The 26,267-nt window shown below is 54.8% G+C and overlaps 3 protein-coding genes across 6 annotated transcripts in view; 1 reads left to right on the top strand and 2 right to left on the bottom strand.

The window, feature by feature from the left end:
• ECE2 (endothelin converting enzyme 2) overlaps positions 1-1,073 on the bottom strand; it is a 45,178-nt gene extending 44,105 nt beyond the window's left edge. For both annotated transcript variants that reach the window (XM_050780214.1, XM_050780213.1), the window contains exon 1: positions 783-1,073. In XM_050780214.1, the coding sequence (XP_050636171.1) occupies positions 783-978 (196 nt within the window). In that variant the 5' untranslated portion in view covers positions 979-1,073. The remainder of the gene's footprint in view (positions 1-782) is intronic.
• Positions 1,074-1,191: 118 nt separating this feature from the next.
• On the top strand, positions 1,192-8,649 carry ALG3 (ALG3 alpha-1,3- mannosyltransferase). Of its 3 annotated transcripts, none has more exons than XM_050780219.1 (9): positions 1,192-1,449; positions 4,578-4,677; positions 4,775-4,922; positions 5,032-5,192; positions 5,669-5,789; positions 6,675-6,880; positions 7,041-7,118; positions 8,033-8,176; positions 8,307-8,649. In XM_050780219.1, exons 2-9 carry the CDS (start codon positions 4,604-4,606, stop codon positions 8,467-8,469), a joined length of 1,095 nt encoding a protein of 364 aa, XP_050636176.1. In that variant the 5' UTR covers positions 1,192-1,449; positions 4,578-4,603; the 3' UTR covers positions 8,470-8,649. The 3 variants fall into 3 exon arrangements, with proteins under 3 accessions (XP_050636176.1, XP_050636174.1, XP_050636175.1); XM_050780217.1 differs by lacking the exon at positions 1,192-1,449 and adding an exon at positions 1,688-1,933; XM_050780218.1 differs by lacking the exon at positions 1,192-1,449 and adding an exon at positions 1,709-1,896.
• Positions 8,649-19,838, bottom strand: VWA5B2 (von Willebrand factor A domain containing 5B2). The gene is made up of 18 exons (XM_050780224.1): positions 19,749-19,838; positions 17,272-17,491; positions 16,934-17,091; positions 16,271-16,402; positions 15,913-16,037; positions 15,361-15,516; positions 14,725-14,835; positions 14,435-14,643; positions 14,237-14,348; positions 13,578-13,763; positions 12,482-12,653; positions 12,080-12,396; positions 11,368-11,557; positions 10,918-11,265; positions 10,035-10,172; positions 9,856-9,939; positions 9,572-9,789; positions 8,649-9,486 (listed from the first exon to the last, which is right to left on the bottom strand). The coding sequence occupies exons 2-18, from the start codon at positions 17,412-17,414 to the stop codon at positions 8,938-8,940; spliced, it is 3,348 nt and encodes a 1,115-aa protein (XP_050636181.1). The 5' UTR covers positions 17,415-17,491; positions 19,749-19,838; the 3' UTR covers positions 8,649-8,937.
• Between the last annotated feature and the right edge of the window lie 6,429 nt (positions 19,839-26,267).

Here is a 26,267-nt window from a genome sequence, read left to right as displayed (position 1 = left end):
TTATTAAAGACGTCACTTAAACATACAAAAAGGCTTTTACAAAGAGCAAAGTAAAAACGACAATTGGAAGAAAACCTGTTGCTCATTCAAACTTTACTAGCGCCTCCAAGGTTGACAGTAGGAGAGAACCTCAAGAGGACAGCCGAACACCCCAGAGCCCTACCTTTCCTCCAGCACGTCTTCCCTTTGGGGAATCGCATCACCCTGGGCGGCAATCTCCCCTCCACCCTTAGAGGGTGCTGTTCTCACTCTCTAAGGCATAGGACCAAGTTTCAGATAGGACTCTCTCTAGATGACTCTGGCTCCCAGTGCCCAGGAGTAAAAAGAAAAGCACTGGGCATTATTCTCGAGGTGCCTGCGCGTGCCGCCTCCGATGTGAACTCGCAGTCCCATTTCTAGAACTGAATCTAAAGCTCAGAACCGGTTCATGACTTGTCCTAAGTTACAGAAGTCAATTAGCGATAGGACTTGAACTAGGTCCTCTGAGCAATTCGGTCCCCAAGGCTGCCTGCCTCCCGAGGGTCCGGACACGGTCTTCTTGGGTACCCCCCACGTTCAAACCCTGAGGGGGTGTCTTTCTCCCGAGGGCCCCGGGACCGACAATCTCTTACTCTATTTGCCTTGACTAAATACAGCCGGGACTCTGAAGGAGCTGGATCTCGCGTCCCAACTCAGGCGTCCTCCAAGAGGGTAGACAGGCGGGAGGAAAGCGGACCGGGCCAAGCCCGCGCGGCGCCGGTCCTGCCAGCTCTACCTGGCGGGGCCGCGCCGGGATTACCCACCTAACACAAGGATACGGTCCTCGGGCCGCAGCTCCGGCTCTAGGAGGGCACGGAAGGAGGAGAAGTCCCCGAACCAATCGTAGGGGGCAGAATCGGCTGCGCCTTGGTAGCGCTGATCCCAGTACTGGACTTCGCGGTACCCGCAGTTCCGCTCCGGTAACTCCGGCGGCGCTCTACCGGCCCCTGAAGAAGCCATGCTCTCAACCGCGGGGGACTGCCAGAGCCGCCGGCCCTTCAGCCAATACGGACGGCAGGATGCAGAAGGCTGGGCCCTGGTGTCTCCGCCCACCACCTGCAGTTGCTCAACACAAACACGTGGAACTTCCGTCCTTTACTAAGCGCTCTTTGAAGAATCCTCCGGCTGGGAAAACCATCGTCCAGACCCTGAATCCTCCGGCTGTATTGCCAACTCATTTCCTAGAGCTGCATTCATGGTGTCAGACTCACGTGGGCTCATCACTGCGTCCTCTCATATTTTCAATGTGAATTACTTTTATTAGGAAGTCTGAAAATTAGTGAAAGGTTCATTTTTCTCAGCATCCGGAAGGCTCTAAGCAGAGGCAGGAGGGGCGCGAACAGGGGCTTTGCCCTCCTGGAGAGACAGCATGAACACAGATGTTCCCAGCGTAAGCGAAGTAGAATGTTGGCTTCAGGGACTGTAGCGGAGGTAGGCAGGAATGTTGCTTTTCTGGACATTCGTTCTAAATTAGCGCCAGTGTACCTAGGGCTGGGTATAAACTGAGGAGTAAGACATTGTTCCTGCTCCTATGGAGCGTGGAGTGCATCAGAGGAGACAAATGTAGAGGAAAAATTACATTTTAGTGGAGTAAATGAAGACTGGCTACCCGGATCGGCGCTTAGCCTGGTGGGACGCCAGGCGCGGGAAGCGGAACCTAAGTGTCGAAGGTTCGGGTTTCCGCGGGTGGTGGGCCCACACAAGCGGTGCACCGTTAAGATGGCCGCTGGGCTGCGGAAACGCGGCCGGTCCGGTTCCGCGGCCCAGGCAGCGGGACTCTGCAAGCAATGGCTGCAGCGCGCCTGGCAAGAGCGGCGCCTGCTGCTGCGGGAGCCGCGCTACACGCTGCTGGTGGCCGCCTGCCTCTGCCTGGCGGAGGTGGGCATCACCTTCTGGGTCATTCACAGGGTGGCATGTGAGTGCGCCGAGGGGGAGGGGAGGGGAGGGGAGGGAGGGAGACCTGAACCCGCGACCCAAACTGGATCTCAGACCTGGAACTCAAAACCAGACTCTGTATCCACTCACTCATCAATTGCAAACCCATACATATCCCTTACCTGAGCTCCAAGCCTGCTCTACAGAAACCGGATCTTAATCTGCCCGCATGGCAGAGGTGGATACCCTAGAGATTGGCCTTCTGCACTGAACTTACAGCCTGCGAACTAGCTTAGAAGTCAGATTTGAGCCAAAATTGTTGTATTGCTGCTGTTGCTGCTTTTCTCTGTGGCTTTGGACACCTCAGGTCTCCTCCTGAATCTCAGCTTTTTCCATGTATTCAGTTCTGTGATCTTTGAACGTCCCTTCTCAATGATGGCATTTTGTGACCACTTGAGTCCATTAGGCACTATTGGCTACTCTTTTCCAGGCTGAAACTATACTCTAGGCTTAAGGCACTTGACTTTCTTGCTAAAGACTCTTAATTCAACAAATATTTATTTAGTGCTTATTATATGCACTAAATATTTATTTAGTGCTTACTATATTACCAGAGAGAGGTACAGTGGTGAATAAGAGATGCATTTCTAACTCCGGTCTGGACAATAAGTTAGCAGGCAATGATAATGCATCGTATTCATCATGGTAGTAAGACAGAGTGCCATAAAGGGCATAGGAAGTCACTTAAACCAGATTGGAGGAGTCAGCAAAGGCTTCATAGAGCCACCCTTGAAGGAAGGTAGGAACTAGCTAGTTAAGGAAAGAAGGAAAAGGTGAGGGGAAGGAGTGCTCTGGGCAGAGGATCCTCTATTAAAAATATCCAGTTAGGCTGGGTGCGGGAGCGCAGGCCTGTAATCCCAGCATTTTGGTAGGCCTAGGTGAGTGATCTCCTGAGGTCAGGAGTTTGAGACCAGCCTGGCCAACATGGTGAAACTCCATCTCTACTAAAAATATAAAAATTAGCCGGGGGTGGTGGCACATGCCTGTAATCCCAGCTACTCGGGAGGCTGAGACAGGAGAATCGCTTGAACCTGGGAGGCGGAGATTGCAATGAGCCAAGATTGTGCCACTGTACTCCAGCCTGGGTGACAGAGTGAGACTCCATGTCAAAAAAAAAAAAACAGAAGCTCTCTAGTTAGAGTGGGCACGGTGGCTCATGCCTGTAATCCCAGCACTTTGGGAGGCTGAGGTGGGCGGATCACTTGGGGCCAGGAGTTAAAGACCAGCCTGGCTGGGCACGGTGGTTTACGCCTGTAATCCAAGCACTTTGGGAGCCCGAGGCGGGCGGATCACCTGAGGTCAGGAGTTCAAGACCAGCCTGGCCAACATGGTGAAACCCTGTGTCTACTAAAATAGAAAAATTAGCTGGGCATGATGGCAGGTGTCTGTAATCCCAGCTACTTGGGAGGCTGAGACGGAAGAATTGCTTGAACCGGGGAGATAGTGGTTGCGGTGAGCTGAGATCGCACCACTGCACTCCATCCTGGGTGGCTGAGCGAGACTCTGTCTCAAAAGAAAACAAACAACAACAACAACAAAAACCAGCCTGGCCAACATGGTGAAACTGCATCTCTACTAAAAATACAAAACTTAAAAATTACCCAGGCATGGTGGCACACACCTGTAGTCCCAGCTACTTGAGAGACCGAGGCAGGAGAATCACTTGAACCCAGGAGGCGAAGGTTGCAGTGAGCTGAGGTCGTGCCACTGCACTCCAGCCTGGGTGACAGAGTAAGACTCTGTCTCAAAAAAAAAAAAAAAAAAAAAAGCCTGGTTCCTTTGAGGAACTGAAATAATTTTTTTAGAGCTGGAGTATAGAAATCAAGTGAAGAGAGTAGTAAGAGATGGGAATGCAGAAATTGAGACCAGATCATGAAGAAATTGGAAAGCTTTGTTAAGAAGACAGCATGATAATTAAGAACCTAGGACCCTGCAAGCTTCAATCCCAACTCCACCATCCTAGCTCAATTATCTTAAGCCAGTCACTTAACCTAATTAATTCTTAAGCTCCCTTTCTAAAAAGGGGAATAATACAGAGTTTTCTTTATCTTAAGGGTCTTGGGAAATCATTGAGAGGTTTTAAGCAGAGGCCTGTTACGATTTATATTTCAGGAAGAACTCTTTGGTGCACAAGGTGGAAAATACATCGTAGTAGGGTAAAAGTAGAAGTCAGGGGCCTAATTAGCAGGCTATTATATAATCACTGGGGCTAGAGATTACTTTAGGCTCCAAGTATGTAGTAGCAGAGAAGGATGAGATAGAAATATTTATGGTGAGGAGCAGGCAGAACTTGGTGATGAAGGGTTGGAAATGAGAGAGGAGGGAGTATCAAAGATATTACTCAGGTTCGTGACCTGGTAGCTAAGAGGTCAGTGGTGACATCTGTGGAACCCAGGAAGGGGAGCAGATTGGAATGGGAGGAAAGATCACAAGTTCACTTACAGAAATGTTGAGTTTGAGATGCCTGGGCTCACCCAGAGAATGTCAGATAAAGAGTTAGATTAAGAGGTAGTGAAGCCCTGGGAATTGGCTGAAAGTCTGTGTTTTGATGGTCTGGAGGCATGGGGAGGGTGGCAGACAAGTTCTAGACTCAGAAGTAACCAGATCATCTTGTCTTCTTCCAGACACAGAGATTGACTGGAAGGCATACATGGCCCAGGTAGAAGGCGTCATCAGTGGTACCTATGACTATACCCAACTGCAGGGTGACACCGGACCACTTGTGTGAGTGGGGTCAGGAAGTTCAGGGAGGATGTGAGGGGCTGGTTAGGTACTAGTCTGTGTGGCCTGACCCAGGCTCACATTTTCTCTCATCTTCCAGGTACCCAGCTGGTTTCGTGTACATCTTTATGGGGCTGTACTATGCCACTGGCCGAGGCACTGACATCCGCATGGCCCAGAACATCTTTGCTGTGCTCTACCTGGCCACCTTGCTGCTTGTTTTCTTGATCTATCACCAGACCTGCAAGGTGAATCCATGCTACCGGGGCTAGAGGGCCCCAGCCTGGGAGGGCTGGGTGGTGGGGATGGCTCAGGCTTGCTGAGCTGACCTTGTTCCTTACTGTGTTCACCCTTTAGGTACCTCCCTTCGTCTTTTTCTTCATGTGCTGCGCCTCTTACCGTGTCCACTCCATCTTTGTGCTGCGGCTCTTCAATGACCCAGTGGCTATGGTGCTGCTCTTCCTCAGTATCAACTTCCTGTTGGCCCAGCGCTGGGGCTGGGGCTGCTGCTTTTTCAGGTCAACACCTCTTCCTTCTGGCCCCCTCTCTCATTTTCTGCATTTCCATCTCTTCCCAATTTCCTGCAGCAGAGGGAGTAAAGGAGTAGCCAAGACAGCGTGGGCCACTCAGGGCTCTACAAAGCCAGTCCAGGATATATAGAAAGTTTCTGCCCTGCCATCCCCCCACATACACACATGCCCTCTTTCCATCCTGTCTTCCTCCCAGACAGCATTCATTGTTGGAATTAGTCCTTCACATTCTAAATACTTAGTTTATGCTTATTTGCATATAGTAGGCATAGAGACTATGTATCTGGCCCCTGCCTACTCCAGGCTCTTCCCTTCAACAGTTGTGAGTGTAGGTCCCATCCTGGAGTTTGCTGGCGTGGCGGCAGGAGGAGGTTGCTGTGGTGATGGTGGGAGGTATGTCTTTGGGTGTTGTGTGCACGGCCCTGGAGCTGATCTCCACCCTTCCTCTCCCCTGCTTACCCCAGCCTGGCAGTCTCTGTGAAGATGAATGTGCTCCTCTTCGCCCCTGGGTTACTGTTTCTTCTCCTCACGCAGTTTGGCTTCCGTGGGGCCCTCCCCAAGCTGGGCATCTGTGCTGGCCTTCAGGTACCCCCACCTCACCCTTCCTCTTTCTAATCAAGGAGAAGCCACTTGCCTTGATTGAGGGAATCTATCCTTGAGACTCCCTCAAAGCCAAGAGACAGGGTTTTGGAGTTGATCCTGAGCTAGGAAGCTACTATCTCTAGGCTATAGTTTCCATAGCTGTAAAATAGGGTATTACATTTGATGGTCTCTGAGAGCCTTTTTATTTTTTTAATTTTAAGTTTTTTGTTTTTTGTTTTTGTTTTTGTTTTTTTTTTGAGACGGAGTCTTGCTCTGTCGCCCAGGCTGGAGTGCAGTGGCGCCATCTCTGCTCACTGCAAGCTCTGCCGCCTCCTGGGTTCACGCCATTCTCCTGCCTCAGCCTCCCTAGCAGCTGGGACTACAGGCGCCTGCCACCGCGCCCAGCTAATTTTTTTATATTTTCAGTAGAGACAGGGTTTCACTGTGTTCACCAGGATGGTCTCAATCTCCTGACCTTGTGACCCGCCCGCCTGTAATTTTAAGTTTTGAGATGGGTTCTTGCTGGGTTGCCCAGGCTGGTCTCAAATTCCTGGGTTCAAGCAATCCTCCTGCCTTGGCCTCCCAAAGTGCTGGGATTACGGGCATGAGCCACCCTGCCTGGCTTCTGAGAGCTTTCCTTGCTCTGCCCATTTATGACTTGGTGAATCCACACCTTAAAGCATTGTTATGACTTCCCTCCTGAGCTTCTTTGGCCCCAGGCCCTGGCCTGAGGTGGGGGGAGGGGGCGTGGTTTTCCTGCTATTTCTGGTGGGAATTGGGGAACCTCTGAGGCCTACATCCCAGTCCCACACCCCTCAATGAGTAGCGTGAAGGCTGGTCATTGGGAACGGGCCTTGGCAGCTCTGCTGACATCACACCGACCCTCAGGTGGTGCTGGGGCTGCCCTTCCTGCTGGAGAACCCCATCGGCTACCTGTCCCGCTCCTTTGACCTTGGCCGCCAGTTTCTGTTCCGCTGGACAGTGAACTGGCGCTTCCTCCCGGAGGCTCTCTTCCTGCATCGAGCCTTCCACCTGGCCCTGTTGGCTGCCCACCTCACCCTGCTCCTTCTGTTTGCCCTCTGCAGGTGGCACAGGTGAGAAAAGGTGGTAGTGCCGTGAGCAGAGTTGGGGGAAGGAGTGAAGGGCCTAAGCCTTAGGGGCTGCTTGGGGGAAGTGTCAGTTAAACTCATGGGGTGAGTCTAGAGTTTGACTCACAATAGGGGCTTGATAACTGTCTGAATGGCTTTTCCCCAGGACAGGAGAAAGTATCTTGTCGCTCCTGAGGGATCCCTCCAAAAGGAAGGTTCCACCCCAGCCCCTTACACCTAACCATATCCTTTAAATTGTGGGAAGGTAAGTCTTGCCCTCTCTAGGTGCTGACAGAGTCCTGGTCAGGTATCCCCTGACAGCTGGTGACCTGGGTGAGGAAAGGGGACCCCAATCATAGAAGTCCTATTCTGCACCACTGTGCTGAGCACTTCACATATTGAGGTATATTTGATTCTTTTTTTTTTTTTTTTTTTTTTTTTTGAGACGGAGTCTCGCTCTGTCTCCCGGGCTGGAGTTGCAGTGGCCGGATCTCAGCTCACTGCAAGCTCCGCCTCCCGGGTTCACGCCATTCTCCTGCCTCAGCCTCCCGAGTAGCTGGGACTACAGGCGCCGCCACCTCGCCCGGCTAGTTTTTTGTATTTTTTAGTAGAGACGGGGTTTCACCATGTTCACCAGGTTGGTCTCGATCTCCTGACCTCGTGATCCACCCGTCTCGGCCTCCCAAAGTGCTGGGATTACAGGCTTGAGCCACCGCGCCCGGCCGTATATTTGATTCTTAATTCTAAATACGAGCTACTCTTACAAGTACCTCTCCCTGGTACTATCATAAGAGATTCACATATGTTCTAACATTTAAAGCTCACAAGAGACTCCGAGATAGGGAGGTACACTTACATTTACTATTTTCCTTTACAGATGGAAAAAATAAGACTTCATGAGGTTAAGTAACTTACCAAGGTCACACAGCCAGTACGTTAGGGGTTCAAACCTACAAGGCCTTATGGCCCTAGGTATTACTCTCCATATTCCATATTCGGTTGAGAAGCAGATCCAGAGAGGTTAATAAACTTGTCCAAAGGCATGCATCAAGGAATGGCAGAGCCGGGGGGCTATGTGACCTAAAAACTATTGCCCCTCTGTTTTGGGATAGCCCCCAACTCACACACTCCTGCCCTTGGCCTTGACCGCCGCATACAGATTGTTTCTACCCTCTTCACCTCCAACTTCATTGGCATCTGCTTCAGCCGCTCCCTCCACTACCAGTTCTATGTCTGGTATTTCCACACACTGCCCTACCTCCTGTGGGCCACGCCTGCACGCTGGCTCACACACCTGCTCAGGTACCAGCTGGGACAATCTGGGGAGTGGGAAGGGATAGGGAGTTCCTGTTGGGGGTTTATGTCTAGGGCATGCTGCTGGTCTGCAGGCCTTGAAACTGGATAAAACGTGGAGCCTGTTTCTCATCTCCAGGTTGTTGGTGCTGGGGCTCATCGAGCTCTCCTGGAACACATACCCCTCCACATCCTGCAGCTCTGCTGCCCTGCATGTATGCCATGCTGTCATCCTGCTGCAGCTCTGGCTGGGCCTGCAGCCTTTCCCCAAGAGCACCCAACACAGCAAGAAAGCTCACTGAAATCCACCCCTTTCCCTCCAGTCCACTCTCAGGACCTGGGGTGGGATGGACTCTGTGCCCTTCCAAATAAACCTTGCTAAGTCCACCTCTGTGCAACCTACTTGGAGGTAGGGGCAACTGATGCCTGGTCCAGGCTGTGAGGGACATGTGTGGGACAGATAAATAATTCACTCAAGCAGTCCTAAGAGGCACTTTATTGCATAGGATTTGGGGACTGTGGCTCTCTCCCCTTCCACTGTGCTGCAGGGAGCTCAGAGGATGGAGGGGAGGGTGTGTGGGGTGGGAGGAGCGGGAGAGAGCACAGGCAGGCACTTCTTGTGGGGGCAAGAGGGCTCTAGGGAGGGAGTAGGAAGCAGTGGGGGACAGGCTGGCACCAGCCTACACCTTCCCAGCACCAAGAGGCCAGTCCTGGGCGGCAGTGTCTAGTGTGTTGGGTGGGGCGCCAACCCAAGCAGCAGCGGGCAGCCTTCACACGTTTGCTGGGCTGTAGCACAGCAGGTGTAGCTGCAGGTTCTGGTCCCAGTGGCGCAGTAGCAGGAAGAGCCCCCGGGCTGCGGCCTTGAGGGCGGCCAGATCAAGGCCGTCAGGCAAGTGCTGGGCCCGCAGCCAGCAATCAGCCTTGGCTGCTGTCAGTTCCCACTCGCCAAAGGCAGCAGCGCATCGGTGCTCTAGCCAGGCGAGCGCCACGGCAGTGGCCCAGGTCCGGCCCCGCAGGTCGGTGCCGCCCAGCCCTTCCGCCCCCTCCGAGGCCTCGGTATCTGAGCCCCGCCCACTGTCCACCTGGCCCGGACCCTCGGAGCCCGAGCTGGGGGACGGGCTGCAGGAGGCTGTGGCACTGTCACCCTGACCAACACCAGGGCCTAGAAGTGCCCAGGGCAATGAGGCCGAGGTGGGGCTGAGGCTGGCACGGTGCACGGCAAAGGGGGAGGCGCGGCAGAGGCGCTCCTGCGAGATGCGCACGGCGGCACAGAAGGGCGCGTCCAGGCGGAAGGAGCCTGGTGCCTCCTGCAGCCGCACCTGAGGAGAGAGGAGGTGGGGGGAGAAGCGAGCTTAGACAGCGCCTGGCCCCGGCGGCGCCACCCTCCACCTCCCGAGTCCTCACCAGGGGCAGGTAGTCATGGTCGATGCCTTCACTGTTGTTGGCCTGGCCCAGGTCAGGTCTACAGAGTTTGTGACGGCGGCCCAGGCTAAGCCGAGAGGGAGAACGGGGAGGTGGGCAGCGAGGACCTTCCATGGGAGTGGCAGCGTCCCCCAAAGCACACTTGGAGTTGCCATTTCCGTCCGAGTCCCAGGCGCCTGCTGGAGAGCCTCCCTGAAGTCCTGCAGTGGGGATCATCAGTGCCAGCGGGTGGTCTCTAAGTCCAAGTGCCCCTACCCTTTCCCTACCTTTAGAGTAGACAACAGTAGGCAGAGGAGCTGCATCTAGACGGCTGTGAGCGGCAGGAGGGGTTCCTGGGGGCTCAGCTGGCTCTGCAGGGGCACAGGGGACAGGAGTCAGGTTTGTCCAGGAGAGTGGCCAGTGAGGTGAGAGCTGCACCTGAGAGGTCACCAGAAGAGGCCCCTACCTGAGCTGCACACCTGCAGGACCCCAGGCAGGACCTCCCTAGTGGTAGCATCCACAGCTACAGGGCAAGTGAAGCAGGAAGGGGCAGAGCTGACCTTACTTGTCTGAAGGGCTCGAAGCCAGCACCTCCGGGCATGGCCTGTGGAACCAAGGAGCGGTCTGTGGAACCCTTACCACCCACCCTCTACAGAGGGCTCATAGAAAAAATTGCAGTATTCTCCCCAGCTTCTCCCTCTATCGACTTGAACAGAGTAGATTGCCTTGCTAGGCCCAGAACCAGCTCAGACTCCCCGACTTTGACAAGAAGTGGTCAGGCTGAACCTTCAACCCGTAGCAGAACAAGGGCCCCCTGGCTGCCCAGAATTCAGCACTCTGGACACCACCCAGAGGAAGCACCTTTTCTTCCACCTATTTCTGCACTAACAGAACTTGGGAATATTCTCTCTTCGTGATCCAGTGTGGTAGCCACTAGTCACATAAGACTATTGAGTACTTCAGCTGTGGCTAGTGCAACTGAGGAAATGAACTCTAAGTATTTTCCTAAATGACAAAGATTTGTTTTAATGTGTGGGTGCTCTGAATCATTACAGGATCACATTGCCCTCTGAGCTGGCTGCTAGGAAGCTTGTCAGTCCTGGATCCGATCCTTGCAAGAGTGTATCACCTCACAGCATGCACCTTTAATATAATATAACCTCATTCTCAGTTTCCTTTTATTTTTACTTTTTCCCATTGCCCTGCTTAATTTTTTATCTTGTCTGTCATGAGCCTCAAATCCTTTGTGATGAAAGTGAGGTATGGAGAGTGACCAAACACACAGACCTCTACCTTTGCTGCTTTTAGCCCATGCCTTTGGGCCCTGACTGGACCCATGAGCCACTCACCCCGGTCTGCTGTGGTCTCGGCCCCTCCTCGGAGGGCCAGCTGCTCATTGTCCCGGACCACAGAGGCTGCTGTCAGCCGATGGAGTGCTTGGTCCCAAGCAGCTTCTCTTACAGGAGGTGAGGGAGGCTGTGAGCCATCTCCAGGTCCCCACAGTGTCTCCAGCCCAACACCCACCTCCCAGCACATAGGCTGCTCCCCACACAGGCCCCGGATCACCACATGGCAGCGTGGAGCCTGGGGAGGCACTGCCGGAGGGGCCGGCTCCCCACTGGGAGGCACAGCCGTGAATAAGAAGGGTGGTTCCATCAGCATGTCCCAGTCCATGGGGGCTGGGGAGAGCAGGCTTCCTGGGAAGGCAAGACAGGGGCATGAGCAGAGTGGTCCTCTGGGATTTACCTCCCCAAGGCCTCCTTGGTGTCAGGGAAACCAGCTCCCCATCCAACACTTACCTGAGTCATCCAGGCCTTGTCCCAATTGTTGGCCTGGCTCAGGACTTGGGCCATCTAGTATTGCACCCAAAGAGGGTTTCCGAGGTCGGCCGGGGACTTGGTTTGCCCGGCCTGGAGGTGAAGAGAGGCTTCGGCCAGCCAGAGCCGCTCTGTGCTGACGGCCCAGCACCTCAGTACTCAAGGCCCCCACCTGCAATGTGAGATATGGGGGCCACTGGTCAAGGAATGCAGAACCCCTGACCATCATACATGGGTGCACAGCTGGCCCATGCCCCTTGTCTGAAACCCTGGGTGGCCACTCACCACCTTGAGGAGAAAGGCCAAGTTCCTTATGGCCTATAATGACCTCTGGCCTTGGCCCCTTCCCAGTGTCATCCCACTCCACTTCCTATTTCCCACTTGTGGTTGTTGCTTGTCTCTGTTTTTGTTTATGTCTTCTCCCTCTCTGCATGACTACCTTGTGCTTATTCTTCCAGATATGGCTCTGACTTTCCTGAGTCCCTCAAGCGGAGTTAGTCACCCTGACTTTAAGCCCCCATAATACATGTCCTTGTGCTCATCACTGGTTGTTACATGGTATTATCATTGGGGATTTACCCACCTTTCTCTCTAGCTAGACTTAATAGTAAGCTCCACATAATGTCTGGCACACAGCAGGTGGTAAATAAATATTTGCTGGATACAAGGTGAATGAATGTGGGTTGGATCATACCTTGAATGGAGCCGGTGTGGGTGCAGGCAGGGGACAGGAGCGGGAGCCTGCAGGTTCTCCCCAGGCCAGACTGCGGCAACCTTGCTGAGAAGGGGGCTCCAGGGGAGCACTACTTTCGGGGGAGCCAGGGCCCTGGGAGCCTGGGGACTCACTGCTGCCTGTGGAGCCTGGGCCTGGCTCGGGGCTGGCAGAGCAGTGGGTGAGCACATACTGCTCCCGAATGTACGAGGACTGGAAGATGCGGCGCCATATGGCTGTGTCAGAGGAGGGGTTGGGTCCAGGATCCGTGACTGGGTCTGTCAGAGCATCAGTACCTGCTGGGAGGCAGTAGAATGGACCCCAGCCCTGACCCCTCCCAGTACCCACTCCAACATAGCCACACACATACACCTGGGCACTCACTCCGCTCCAAGTCCCCGGCAGCCCATGGGCTGGACAGTTCTGCTGACACGGTGCCTGTTCCCAGTGGCTCCGAGGTGCCAGTGGGCTCAGTGCCAGGGCTGGCAGCAGATGGGGCCTCTTCTGGGGATGGAAACACGGACCCACCCAAGCTCTGCCAGCCAGGCTCTTGGCCCTAGAGAGAGTATTATTGGGAAAAAATTAGCTGCAGTTATATGCTACCTCTTTCCAAACAGGATTTTTAGATGGCTTATAGCAAGAGGCAACAAAGCTAATAAACCAGAAACAAAAGACCAATACTAAAGAAGGAGGAAGCAAACATGTTCACCGTAAGGCTTAATAGAGCTGCTGGGAAGCTGAGCTTTAAGTTTGGCCCTGAGCTCCCTGGCAGCCAGGCAAAAAAAAAAAAAAAAAAAAAAAAAAAAAAAAAAAAAAAAAGTCTATTATACAGCTCTCATGATCAAAAAGGAGGAAGTATGCATAGTTCTTCTAAAGAGATAAGGCTTTTCATTAAAAAATAACTACCATGTCTCCAGCTCCTACTGTGTCAAGTGTCCTGCCAAGACTACTCACTTTATGACCCCTGATGACAGCCACCTGTGAACAACATCATTTCCATATGAGGAAATGGGTCAGTGAGGTGAAGTGACTTGCTCAAATCAAATGGCTGGCAAGTGACAGAGCTGGGATTAGAGATTGCGCCTAGGTTATGCTCATCCATAACTGCGTGTCCCAGAAAATACATTGGCTGGTGCTTTCTGTAGGGAACTATGTGAAGCCTTGAGCAAGCCTTGACAGAAACCTCATAGCAAATGCGGGTGCTGTTTTCTGTGGCTGTGTGCTTTAATGACCTTGGGTAAAAAATCAGGGGCAACACTTTGCAGGACAACTCAGTGGAAGACCCCATGAAGGCGGCAGGGTGTGGTCATCTTGGGGGACCCAGTGTGATCTCTGTGGAGCCCTAGGGGATAGTAGAGGAGCTTGGTAGAGAGAGGCACAGAGAATGGAAAAAGGGTTTGGAAGAGATGCGGGGACTTCAGCCATCCCAGGCCCCCCTACCACACCCTAGCCCCCCTACCATACCCTAGCCCAGGCCTACCCCTGGTGGGCGGGGCCGGAAGCCATCCACCCTGAAGAGTGAGCAGTAACCGAGGAGCTGGTCCCCAGGGTAGAGTGCTGGGATCTCCCGGGGGGTCAGCAGTGCCTCCACGGTGTCGGGCACAAACCAGTCCACAGAGATATCACTCAGGGCAGGCTCCAGTGCCTTCCGCAGAGCCTGCACCAGCTGTGGGGTGGCCAGAGGGAGGACATGGGAGGGAAAGAGGTGTCATACAGCCAGACACAGGAGGAAGGCTGCCCTTCCCTTGATGCCATCTGCCCAGCCCCTGAGCTGATGGGGCACAGGTTCAGGCTGGGGTCAGGAGAAGGAATGAGGGTAGGAGCAAGCAGGGGGCCTGAGTGCTCAGTTCTCAGGATTTGGTCTGTCTCCTGGCCTGAGCTTTGCCACATGGATGGGGCAGGACTGTGAAGATGAGGCTCAGTTCCAGGACTAAATGAGATTCAGAGGGTGGTCAGAGACAGTGTCCCGACACCTTTGGCCTTCACAGCACCGACAGCTCTTCCCTGGTGCAGTGGGGAGAAGGCCTGGTGAGGGCGCCAGGAGCCCCCATGGCCTGCCTGAGTTCTGTTTCAGACTTGATGTGTAACTTGGAAGAAAAGCTTTCAGGTGTAGGGAACAGGGCCCAGGCTCAAGCTCACCATGGGCTGCAGCCTCTGCCCAGGCCTCAGGAAGTAGGCCTGGCCCCTGCTGAGGGCAGATAAACCCTGGAGCAGCTGGTGGCAGGTGGGCCCCAGCCCAAAGGAGAAGCATCTGATGAGGGAAAGGAAGCAGCTGTGATCTTCAGGAGCCCCTTGTGGGGGCTCAATCTTAGGCATCTGGCTCTGCCCATCCCATACCTGGCTGTCCCCCTGTGCCACCTCATGAGCTCCAGGGTTCGGTGGGTAGTGGCAGCCATGGGTGAGGCAGCAGTGAGCAGGAACAGCTGCCGAGGGTAGGCCCTGTGCTGGGGCTGCCCCATGGCCCAGTCCAGAGCAGCCAGCACGTCTGGAGGCCCGCTTGGAATCTTCAGGGTCTCAATGCTCTCACAGATCAGCTGCACAGCGTCCTGGAGAGAGAAGGCACAGGCTGGGACGCACTGGGATGAAACTTCTATGTAAGACCCCCAGAATCCCTGGACCACACTCACATCACTGCAAGGCCGGCTCTCTGGGAAGAGTGGCTGCACCAACGTCCCAAACACGGCCAGGTTGATAAGCGTCTGAGGCGGGAGGGACTTCACAGCCAAAACAATGGCATCCTGTGGACAGCCAGGGAGGGCGGCATGAGGCCGGCCCCATGGGCCCTGATAGAGAGCAAGGGAAGCCAGATCGCTGCCTTATCCAGGCTGTGATTCAAATGAGAGGCTGTGGTAACCTGGGAGAGGTCCTGGATGTTAGGGAAAGCCTCTGTGCCAGTGAGTCCCCGAGTGTGTGTGAGAGACTGTGTGTGGGACTCTGGAGGTATACATGAAACTTGAGTCTCCCCGTGATTGGAGTGACTCCCTGTGACTGAGTGCGAGTCTATGTATGAGAGGCTCTTGGAATCCTGGAGAGACATGTGTGTGCGTGAATATGAGCAAGAGAGCGTGACAGTGTCTGTTTGGCGGTTGCAGCAAGGCTGCTCTCTACAGGAATCCCCTGAGGAGTTGCCATCTGCTTCCTCTTTGGAAGATGGTGTTTGAAGCAACAAGGTAACTCCTGGCTTCAAGAGGCTGCCCCCAGCCCACCACAGACCTACTGCCCCACCCCACCCCCAGGCCTGCCCACACCACACCCGCACGGGCCTTGTGTGCCGCGCTGCTGCCATCCAACAGGAAGAGTAGCTCCCGAGTAGCTGTCCCCAGGTGTCCGGGCTTGGAGCTCAGGTCCGGGCAGAAGCTCAGCACCAGCACAGGGTTCAGCAGGATGTCCTTGTGGAAGCGTCGCTGCAGGAACCACACCTGAGCAGGGGAGTCCCAAATCAGCCTGGGCAAGGCTTAGTGCTACTTTGTTGAGGCTGGGCAGTGGGACTGGTTCTGGGGCCTTTTTCTGTCTGATCCACCCAGAGGGGACATCTTTTTGTAGTAATTAGAATAAAGGCAGGGGCAAAGGCTGGTGGCTGTCCTCTGTTTATATCAGACCTAGCCTCCATCCTCTGAGACACACCCCAGAAAGATTCACATCGGCCCTCCAGTGACAGTACTCATCTGCCCTCTGTGATGGGGGGTGGCAGCTGTGTAGAGATCTTGCTGAGAAAGAGGCCTCCCCGTGCCCATCCCAATGTGAGCCTGCTTGCCTGCTCCTTGTGCACAAATGCAGCCAAGGCCGGGGGCCAGGCCAGGCTCCTATGGCAGTACCTGCCGGTCCCCATCACTGTCCCTTCGCTGTAGCCTCTGGAAATCTCGGCGGGCCCTTACCCGGGCCTCATATTCTGCTGAGCTCAGGCTGCCGCCCTCCAGCATCAGGTGTGGCTGATGGGGCTCTGAGAGGAGAGGACACAATTCTGTCAAGGAAGTCCCTGCCTCTGGACCCCAAGTGCCCAGTTTCACTGTCTGGGAGGAGCCTGCAGGTCCAGCCTTCCTACACCACAGGCTCCGCCCTCACAGATGACTCAGTCCATCTGGCTGGGGCCCAGAAACCTGTACTTGAGAAATGCTTCCCCCATTCATACAGAAGCAAGTCAGGGGTGACCCACGGTGTGTCCCAGTCTCTCACCACTGGGGTGTAGCAGGATCTCCAAGGCCCGGTCACAGTGGTGGCCCTCTGCCAGTGTGACACAGATGGTGGCTGCAGAGCTGGCATGAGGGGGGGCATCTGCCCGCAGGGCATGAGAGGGGCTCTCCAGGCCTAAGGGACACAGAGGCAGGAAGGGGAGATGCAGCCATCACACCTTCCCAAGGACAGCAACTGTTGGCAGGGGTCATGGCTGATTCAGTCAGCTCTCAGAGTCTGATCTATAGGGGTCAGATGGACGAGGGAGGATGTGCCTGCTTTCATGGGCAGGGAAGTAGATTCCAGCTGGGTTTCTGGCTGGTTGAAGAGTCATGCATCAGCCAGGTGCTGATTTAGCATCCACCCCCCACCTTCTGCATAAGGAAAAGCTACTTCCTCACGGGTACTGGTCCCATTGTAGTATCTCTCTTCCCACTGGTGGGTGAGATGAGATATAAATAAATTACCTTGATAAAATTAGGGGTGTGTGTGTTAGGTAGAGGTGACCAGGGGATGCTCCCACTGCTAACCCAGATGTTCTTGAGGCTTGGCTCCCTGTCTTTTTGTCCTGTGTCCCTCCTATCCCTGAGCCTTATTTCCTTTCCAGTCACTACACTGGGAGGAGTGGGCATCTGAAAAGAGGGCAGGCCAGCCAGATGCACCCACCTGCAAGCAGGCATGGCCCAGTCACCAGCATCTCGAAGGAGAAGGTATATGGGGCAGGGCATCGGGCAGGGCCTGAGAACACGTCCTGAGGGGCAGCTGGCTCCTCCCACGCCAGTCCTTCTTCCTGAGGGCTGCCCACCCCGAAGCAGCTGGTGGGGCTGGAAGGGAGCACGAGGAGGGTCACTGGGCCACCGTGAAGGCCCCTAACCCCTCCGGCTGACTGGCCCCAGCCCTTCCTCACCCTTCCCATCCCCTGGGGTACCCTACCAATGCCCCCTCACCCGCACTAGACCCAGAGAAGCCGAGGGAGGGACGAAGAGAATCACCATAGGCCCAACCTGTCGTCACAGAGCCCCGGAGGCCTGGGGGGCCCCAGCGGGCCTGGCGGGGCCAGTGGGGTGAGCACAGTGGGCAGGGCCACATGCAGCACCCCGTCAGGCCTTGAGGGCAGCTCCCGGCTGCTGTGCAGGGTCACTGTCATGGTGCCAGCCGCGGCGATAAGGCCTGTGGGCAGCACCAACGTGGACCGGGCCTGGGCCAGATCCAAGACAAGATGACCTATGATGGGTGAGAAATGGGGTCAGAGCACGCTGGGAGCAGAGAAGAGGGAGGAAGCTAGAGGTGGGAGCAGGCATCGGGTCAGGGAGCCTGGGCAAAGGGGACTTTGCGTGTTGGCACTAGGCTAATGCATTGGTGACACAGGATGGAGGCATGAGATGAATGATAGCAGGAGAGGCAGACTAACTGTGGAAAGATCTGGCTGTCATCAGGCAAGAGCTCAGTGACATCCTTGCTAATGGAAGGCTGAAGAGAAGGGGCCATGTCCACTCTCAAGGCCCTGGGAATACCCACACCCTCTGCCCCTCTCCCTCTGCCTGCCTCTTTCCATTCAGCCCTTGGCCACCATCCCTTGTGGATAGACATCTCCCTGTAGCCTGGGACCCCACTCTGCTCATAAATCTCCTGCTCATGAACCATCAGGAGCTCCCCCATTGCCCACTAAGGTGGCTCCAGAATTATCTACTCCTCCCAGGCAGGAGGAACAAAGAAGCAGGAAGCAGGCTAGAGGACATAAAGCTCCATTTGCACACTGCACACACTGTTTTATTTAGCTCCTAGGTTTCTTTGGGGACTCGTGGGGCTGCTAAAGGAATAATGACCAGCCATGTACAGTGGCAGCTGTGTACACCACCGACGTGGTCTGGCCCCAGCCCACCTTCACAGCCCTACTGTACCTCACTTCCTCACAATGACCAATTGTTCATCCTTTCAGTAAATACTTGCTGAATAACTGAAGGGAAGAAAAAGATGGAAAGAGAGAAAGAAAGGGGCTTCCATTCCAGCCAATTGACATAGTGGAGAGAGCACAGCATCAGGTTTTAAATATCAGCTCTGTGACCTCTAATTGAGTCCTTTGGCAACTGTCTTGTTCTGAGGAGCCTGTTTCCTCATCCATAAAGTGGGGATCATAATAACTCTGTGATTGTGGGGAGGAACAAATGAGGTATGCAAAGCACCCAACATGTAAGTCAGTGACCCCAGCTATGACTTTCAACCCCCATAACAGGAGGGAGGGGGATTATCGCCCTTCCATCCCTCATAACAGGAAGAAGCCAGCATTACCCACTACTCAGGATTCAAATGAGGTGATACTAGCAATTGTAAACTGTAAATCACTGTAAACATGAGGCATTTTATTGTCATTACCCACTATAACCTACTTATAAGCATTTGCTTATACTGTTGCCCCTACCTTCCACCTAACTGAGTCCTACCCTTTCTTGCAGACAAATGCTGGCTCTCCCTCCTTCTAGAACATTCCTGGGGCCTCACCCCAGAGCTCACTCTAGCCTCTAACCATGAGCCTCCCAACCTGCTGGGCTTATGCCAGCTCTCAACACCACCAGATTCTGTTCCTCTTCTTACCTGGATTGTAAATCCCATGGGCAGGAATCAAAGGCATGTATGAATGAATCAATGAAAGAACCAGGTGCAAACACAGCGCACAGCACAGGGCTGGGCTTCTGTCCCTTCCCCAGGCACTCGCTGGGTCTCGTAGTGCCAGGTTCTGTGTGAGGTGCTGGGATTTGGAGATGCTCCAGCGGGGAGACAGACAGGCAGATCTGTGACAATGACTCCCCCTGTAAGTGCCATAATGGAGGGGGCACAAAAGGCTGGGGAGCCAGGAAACAGTGCAGCTAATTATTTGTGGGGGAGTCAGGGAGAGTTTCCCAAGGTGTGACGTTTAGTGGATTTTAAAGGACAAGTAGGAATTTGCTCAATAGAAGATGGGAAGACAGAGCACAGAGGTAGGAAGGGACTTGTCAGTCAGTGTGGCCAGTGGCGGTGGTACCTGGTGTGTGGGATCGCGGGGAGAGGGATGGAATGGGGTGAGACTGAGGGCCTTGGCTGCTAGGCACAGGAGTCTACACTTGATCCACTGGCCCACGCGGGACCTGGCTGAGGTGTGCAGCCTAAAAAAGTAAGGGGGCGGAGGGGACCAGCTGGGGAGAAGGCTCCCTTTGCAGCCCCCTAGAGAGACCCGTCTCCTGGGCTGTAAGGGCTGCTGGCGCCCCCGCAAGCCCTGTGCTGCCTGCTGTGTCTGTCTCCCTGGCTGTGAACCTCAGGGTCATGTTCTCCCAGCACCTGGCACAGGTCAGGTGCCCAGCCCACGACTGTTGAATACGAGGATGAGCCAATGAATGCACAAGGCAGAGCCTGGAGGAAGGCGGGGGACGGGCGTAGGCCGAGCGGGTGCGGGAGCCTGAGCTGCGCCGGGCCTTCAGGAGCGCAGGTGCGGGAGCGTCGGACTCACCCTGCGCGCAGCGGCGGGGCGTCGGGGTCCCTAACCCGGGGCCCAGAGCGCGGCAGCAGGCGGCCTGCGAGCGGCGCCGGCTCTGCAGCTGGAAGGAGACGCGCCGTCCGGCGGCCTCGGCCTCGAAGCCGGACACCACCTCGGCCTCGGCCAGCGGGTACACGAACACGCCTGCGGAGGGCGGCGGGAGGTGGCGTCGGACCCCGCCCGGTTCACCCCCCGCCCCGCCCGCGCCCCACCCGGGCCTCACCGTCCACCGGGTGCGGCTGCGGGTTGCGGTAGGTGAGCCGGGCCCGCACGCTGAGGCAGGGGCCATTGGCGCAGGCCCGGACCCAGGAGTCCGTGAGCGGCAGCGGCGTCCAGCTGGAGGGGCAGTACAGGCCGGGCATGGCGCCGGGAGGCCGGCCCTACGCGAACCGGCCCGGGGAGCTGGGCGCAAGGTGACGGGGCGCCCACCCCGCGCCGAGGCCAGCGCGAGAGTCTCACTCCAACGCCCGGACGGGGCCTGTCGGGGCGTGAGGCCGAGCGGGGGCTCCTGCGGGCGACAGGTGGCGGGGGAGATAAGGGGGCGGAGGGTGTGGAGACGAGGGGGGCATCCTCACGCGTTACCTGGTCAGCCGGGCCGCGGAGGGTTAATGATTAACGCGCGCTCGGGCGCCCAGCAGTCCCGCCGAGGCTCCCCCGGGGGTGGGGGCGGTCACAGCTGTTCCACAGCCCGCTCCCAACCTCGCTGCCACCCCCGTACCTGCCGGCCCCCCGGGGCTCCCCGCGGCCGCCAGCTGTCGGAAGCGGCGCGGGTGGAGATGGAAGATGCTCCGGGAGGGCGGAGGTTTAAAGGGTCTGAATTCCACCCCCCCGAGGCCTCTGGCCCGGCGAGGGACGGCGGGGGCAGGGTGGAGGGGGCGCCGAAAGGGCCTCGGTCTTTCTCTCCCTGGTGCCTCATCCGGGGTGCTGGCTGGAGTGGAGGGGTTAAGGGTGGGAAGAACGAGCTGGGAAAGCGAAAAGAGGGGTTCTTCGGGAGGCAAGCCCGGGAGAGGTGTCGGGCCAGGGGAGAGTCCATGGGAGCCGCCAGGGCATCGCTTCCCACCCCGGCAGAGCTAATGTGGGAGGAGGGGGCACCTGCAGTCGCCGCGGCCCGCGCTGGGGATGCCGCGGGCTGGCTCTGGGGATCGCCCCCCTCCCAGTGGCAGCCTCAGCCTCACCGTCGCGTCCTCCGCGATTTCTAGGCGCCCACGGGATCCGTGTGGTTAGTGCCGCCTCTGCGTCCCGGGTGGCCCTGGGTCCCGGCACCTGCCGGCCGCCAGCTAGCGACTCTGGCTGCAGCGGCTCTGAGTCCCCGCAGGGGCGCGGGCCCTGCCGGCGGTGGTCCCGCCCCGGTTCTGAGAGGCCGCCCCTCCAGCCTGCCGTAGCCCCGCCTGCTGCTGCTGCGGCGGGGCTGGCGCTCCCCCCTCCCTCGGGCGAGGTACCGCCTCCGCGCCAGCCGCGGCAGCCCGAGCCAGACTGGGCACCGCAGTGCAGGGACCGCGTTCCCGCCGCCGCACGGATCCCCGTCACTGCGGGACCGAGGCCTCAGAGACCCCACCCTTTCCATTCTTCAGGAATAAGGCGTCCTGCAAGTGCCACCCGCACTGCCGCGACCCCAGCTATCCAATGGGACGGCATCCCATTCCCCAGCCCACCCCACCCCCTGCCCTGGGTGGCTTCCCATCGCTCCAGAGACCCTCCCTCCTGACTGCAGCGAACCTCAGCCCCCCATCACCGTCACCGCAGGACTCTTCCCGCAAGAAGCCAGCCCCTTTCCTTTGCAAAGTGCTCTTCATCACCGCAGAAAACCTCCCCCATCCCTGCAGGTACTTTTAGTTCATGCAGCCACTTCAGTGACCACTCACGCCAAGCAGGGATTCTTCATCACTGCAGCGACCTCCTCCCACCCCCAAACAACCGGCCTTGGCATCGCTGCAGTGCCAACTACCCACTTCTGCTGGGGTGGGAGGGTGTGCACGATAGCTCCGTCAGCCTGTAACCCCTTGGTCTCTTCAGTTGTGCGGGTCTCGGGAGTGAAGCCTTCCAGCCTGAAGAGCCTTCTCATGGCTGCAGACTGCCCCTTCATAGCAGTGACCCCCACCCATCACCGCAGCGCCTGAAGAGAAAACATCTCTGCTTGTCAGAAGGGCCCATTGTTATTGGCAGACTTTGCATGTGCTTGACAGTGTTATACTGTCAAAAACTAGGAAGGTCCGGTAAACCTCTCCCAGGACCCCCGAGGGAGAGTCTGAGAGCCCTGGGGAAAGGAGGGGAGATGACCATGTTTGGGGGTCATCCATGTAAGCTTTTTGACAGAGGCCACACTGAGATTCTGCAGAGAGAGCTTGAGGAGAGCTGGGGGTGGACAGCCAGTAGGAAGTGGACTTTCAAGTGGGGCCCATGGTTCTCACTCTTCCGCATTAACTCTATCCTTCTGATTTCAACCACTATCACCAATGATCATCCCCTGGGGGGCTCCCTGCCTCCTTGAGCATCTGAGCCCTCAACCCCAACCATCTCCTTTTGCTCACCCCACTTCGCATGGTGGAGAGAACTCGACCTTTTCCCAGGGAATTTCATGGGTGGAAGGTGCACAGGAAGGATATAGGGAGCACAGACACAGTCATATGGACCCAACACACAGGGAGCTCCAGCTGGGTCCTAGCCCTCTTTCCATACTGCCTGGGCCATGGTTCCATTCACCTCTCTCCCCCTTTCTCTACTGAGTGTGTTCTCAGCTTCATCCTGAACGAGGGTCCCTCTTTCAGGCCTAGGGAGAAACAGTGGATGGGCTGATGGTCCCTCCAGGTGATCCAGGGCCTCAGGTAGGACCAGCCCTGGTCCTGAGGGTCTCACAAAGGTCCACGCAGTGGTCACCTTTCCACAAGCACCTTGTGCTCTGCCCCTTCTACAAATGAACCAAGAGCTACATGTAGCCCTTGGACAAACATGAGTTTGCAGACAGCAGTCATTAGGGAGGTCTCCGACACATGGAAATGGAAAAAGAGGTCCTTCTGTTTGGTCCTGAGGAGAGTTTGGATGTAAGACAGCCTCCCAGAAAGATAGCATCCCTATCAGAGACCAGACACACACATTGGCAGAAGCCAAACTTTGCTGGAAAGCTGGACCAGCCCTGAGATCTTGCTAGGAAGGCCGCCTTAGCTGAGGCAAATGGAGGGAGAGACAGATGAATGGCTCCACAGAAAGCGCAGGGTACTCTGCAGGCTGAGGGGCAGGGGGTGGGGAGTCAGTGCTGGCTGCCTGGAACCTGGGGTGGGGTAGTAAGAAGGGTCTCTGGTGTGTGATGTTCCCCTTCCCGAGTCCAAGTGATCTCATTGTTCAGTTCCCACCTATGAGTGAGAACATGCGGTGTTTGGTTTTCTGTTCTTGTGATAGTTTGCTAAGAATGATGGTTTCCAGCTGCATCCATGTCCCTACAAAGGACACAAACTCATCCTTTTTTATGGCTGCATAGTATTCCATGGTGTATATGTGCCACATTTTCTTAATCCAGTCTGTCACTGATGGACATTTGGGTTGATTCCAAGTCTTTGCTATCGTGAATAGTGCCGCAATAAACATACGTGTGCATGACGAGTTGATGGGTGCTGACGAGTTGGTGGGTGCAGCACACCAACATGGCACAAGTATACATATGTAACAAACCTGCATATTATGCATATGTACCCTAGAACTTAAAGTATAATAATAATAATAAAAAAAAGAAGGGTCTCTGAGGTCCAGCTGGAAGGCCCTCTGGTGGTGAGGCAGCAGCATGGCAGCCAAGGGCAGAAGGTGACGGCACAGGACAGCGCAGGAACCATGTTCCAAGAGGAGATCCGAGGCCAGCCTGAGGGATAGCATGGAGTGGGCTACGTGGTAGTCATAGGAGTATAGATGATATAGATATAGATATAGATGATATAGATATATAGATATATTTTTTGAGACAGAGTTTCGCCCTGTTGTCCAGGCTGGAGTGCAGTGGAGCAATCTCGGCTCACTGCATGCAACCTTTGCCTCCCAGGTTCAAGTGATTCTCCTGCCTCAGCCTCCTGAGAAGCTGGGATTACAGGTGAGCACCACCATGCCCGGCTAATTTTTTGGATTTTTAGTAGAGACAGGGTTTCACTAAGTTGTCCAGGCTGGTTTTGAACTCCTGAGCTCAGGCAATCTGCCTGCCTCAGCCTCCCGCAGTGCTAGGATTACAGGCGTGAGCCACCTTCCCCAGCCCATAGGAGGATATTGAGCTGAAAAGATTTAGCCTGTGCCTAGAAGAGTCTCACACTTCAGTGAAAAGGGCAGAGAAATATGCAGTTACAGTAGCTTGAGATAAGTGCTGCATTACAAGAGTGATGGATGTTATAAAAGCTTTTAACTGGTTGGCGGTGACTCACACCTGTAATCTCAGCACTTCGGGAGCCTAAGGCAGGAGAATCCCTTGAGACCAGGAGTTCAAGACCAGCCCAGGCAACATAGTGAGATCCCCATCTCTAATAAATAAATAAATTAATTAATTAATTTAAAAATTAGCCAGATGTGGTGGTGTGTGCCTGTAGTCTTAGCTACTTGGGAGGCTGGGACAAGAGGATCCCTTGAGTTCAGGAGTTCAAGATTACAATGACCTATATGATTGTACTTCATTGCACTCCAGCCTGGGCAACAAAATCAGACTCTGTCACTAAAAAAATTAATTAAGGCTTGGAATAGTGGCTCATGCCTATAATCCCAACACCTTGGGAGGCTGAGGCAGGAGGATCACTTGAGCCCAGGAGTTCAAGACCAGCCTGGGAAACATGGTAAAATCCCATCTCTACAAAAAATTTAAAAATTAGCTGGGTGTGGTGGCACATGCCTTGGGAGGCTGAGGTGGGAGGACTGATTGAGCCCAGGAGGTTGAGGCTGCAGTGAGCTGTGACTCAGCCACCGCATTCCAGCCTGAATGACACAGCAAGACCCTGTCTGGAAAAAAAAAAAAAAAAAAAAAAAAGTGTTTAAATTTTTTTTTTTTTTTTTTTTTTTTTTTTTTTTTTTGAGATGGGGTCTTGCCCTGTCACCCAGGCTGGAGTGCAGTGGTGCAATCTCAGCTCACTGCAACCTCCGCTGCCTCCCGGGTTCATGCCATTCTCCTGCTTCAGCCTCCCGAATAGCTGGGACTACAGGCGCCCACCACCACACCCGGCTAATTTTTTTTTTTTTTTTTTTTTGTATTTTTAGTAGATACGGGGTTTCACCATGCTAGCCAGTATGGTCTCAATCTCCTGACCTCGTGATCTGCCCACCTCGGCCTCCTAAAGTGCTGGGATTACAGGCGTGAGCCACCATGCCTGGTCTAAAATTTTTTAACATTTCTTCTTATTATTATTTTTGAGACAGAGTCTCGCTCTTGTTGCCCAGGCTGGAGTGTGATCTCGGCTCACTGCAACCTCCACCTCCCAGGTTTAAGCTATTCTCCCGCCTCAGCCTCCCAAGTAGCTGGGATTACAGGTGCCTGCCACCACGCCTGGCTAATTTTGTATTTTTAGTAGATACGGGGTTTCACCATGTTGGTCAGGCTAGTCTTGAACTCCTGACCTCAGGTGGTCTGCCCACCTCAGCCTGCCAAATTGGGATTGCAAGCGTGAGCCACCGTGCCTGGCTTTTTAATTTTTAAATTGACAAATATTGTATATATTTATAATGTATTGTGGCCACCAGGGTCCCTATCCAGGCATCTGCTCACCTCAGCCACCACCATGCTGGCCTACAGAGTGCTGCTTTTCCTCTGATCTGGCCCAAGAGGGAAGATTCAAACTTGGCCCCCAGGATACCACTGCCCAGACTGGGGATAGAACATATCAATAAATCTTAACTGGCCTGGTGTGGTGGCTCATGCCTGTAATCCTAGCACTTTGGGAGGCTAAGGCAGGAGGATCCCTTGAGCCCAGGAGTTCAAGACCAGCCTGGACAACATAGGGAGACCCTGTCTCCATAACAATTAAAAAAAAAAAAATCTTAACCAAGGGTGGTAGTGATGTGGGGAATAGGGTGAACCTGAGGGAACCAACTTAGAAAATGGCACTCAGCCAGGTCTTCTTGTTGCAAAGTACGACTCAATTATCTCCTGCTTATGGGCTGCCTGTCTGCCCTGGGAGGGCAGAGGTCTTGCTTCCCCAAAGTTTAGATGATCTACCCTCTCAGATTGGAGCTCCAGAAGAGATACACCTAAAGAAAGAGAGGAATTTTGCCTCTTGCTGTCTAAAGCTTGACTTCCAAAATCCCAGCCTCTGCCTGAAACCCAAATTGGAAGATGGTTTAGTTCATTCATTCATTCGTTAACTCAAGAAATATTTCTTGTTGCAGCCTATGACGTGCTACAGCTGGAACTACAGCAGAAAACAAGACAGTAGCAGCACGAAAGACGTCAAACAATTCAGCAACTTTTAAACTTTGTATTTGAAAATAACTTCAAAACTTCTACAAAAGTTGCAAAGAAAGCATTTTTTTCTAAATGAT

The sequence above is a fragment of the Macaca thibetana genome, chromosome 2, assembly GCF_024542745.1.
Source record: "Macaca thibetana thibetana isolate TM-01 chromosome 2, ASM2454274v1, whole genome shotgun sequence".
Classification (NCBI taxonomy): domain Eukaryota; kingdom Metazoa; phylum Chordata; class Mammalia; order Primates; family Cercopithecidae; genus Macaca; species Macaca thibetana.
Note: the sequence above shows the minus strand (reverse complement) of the source record. Positions and strands in the feature narration are given on the sequence as shown.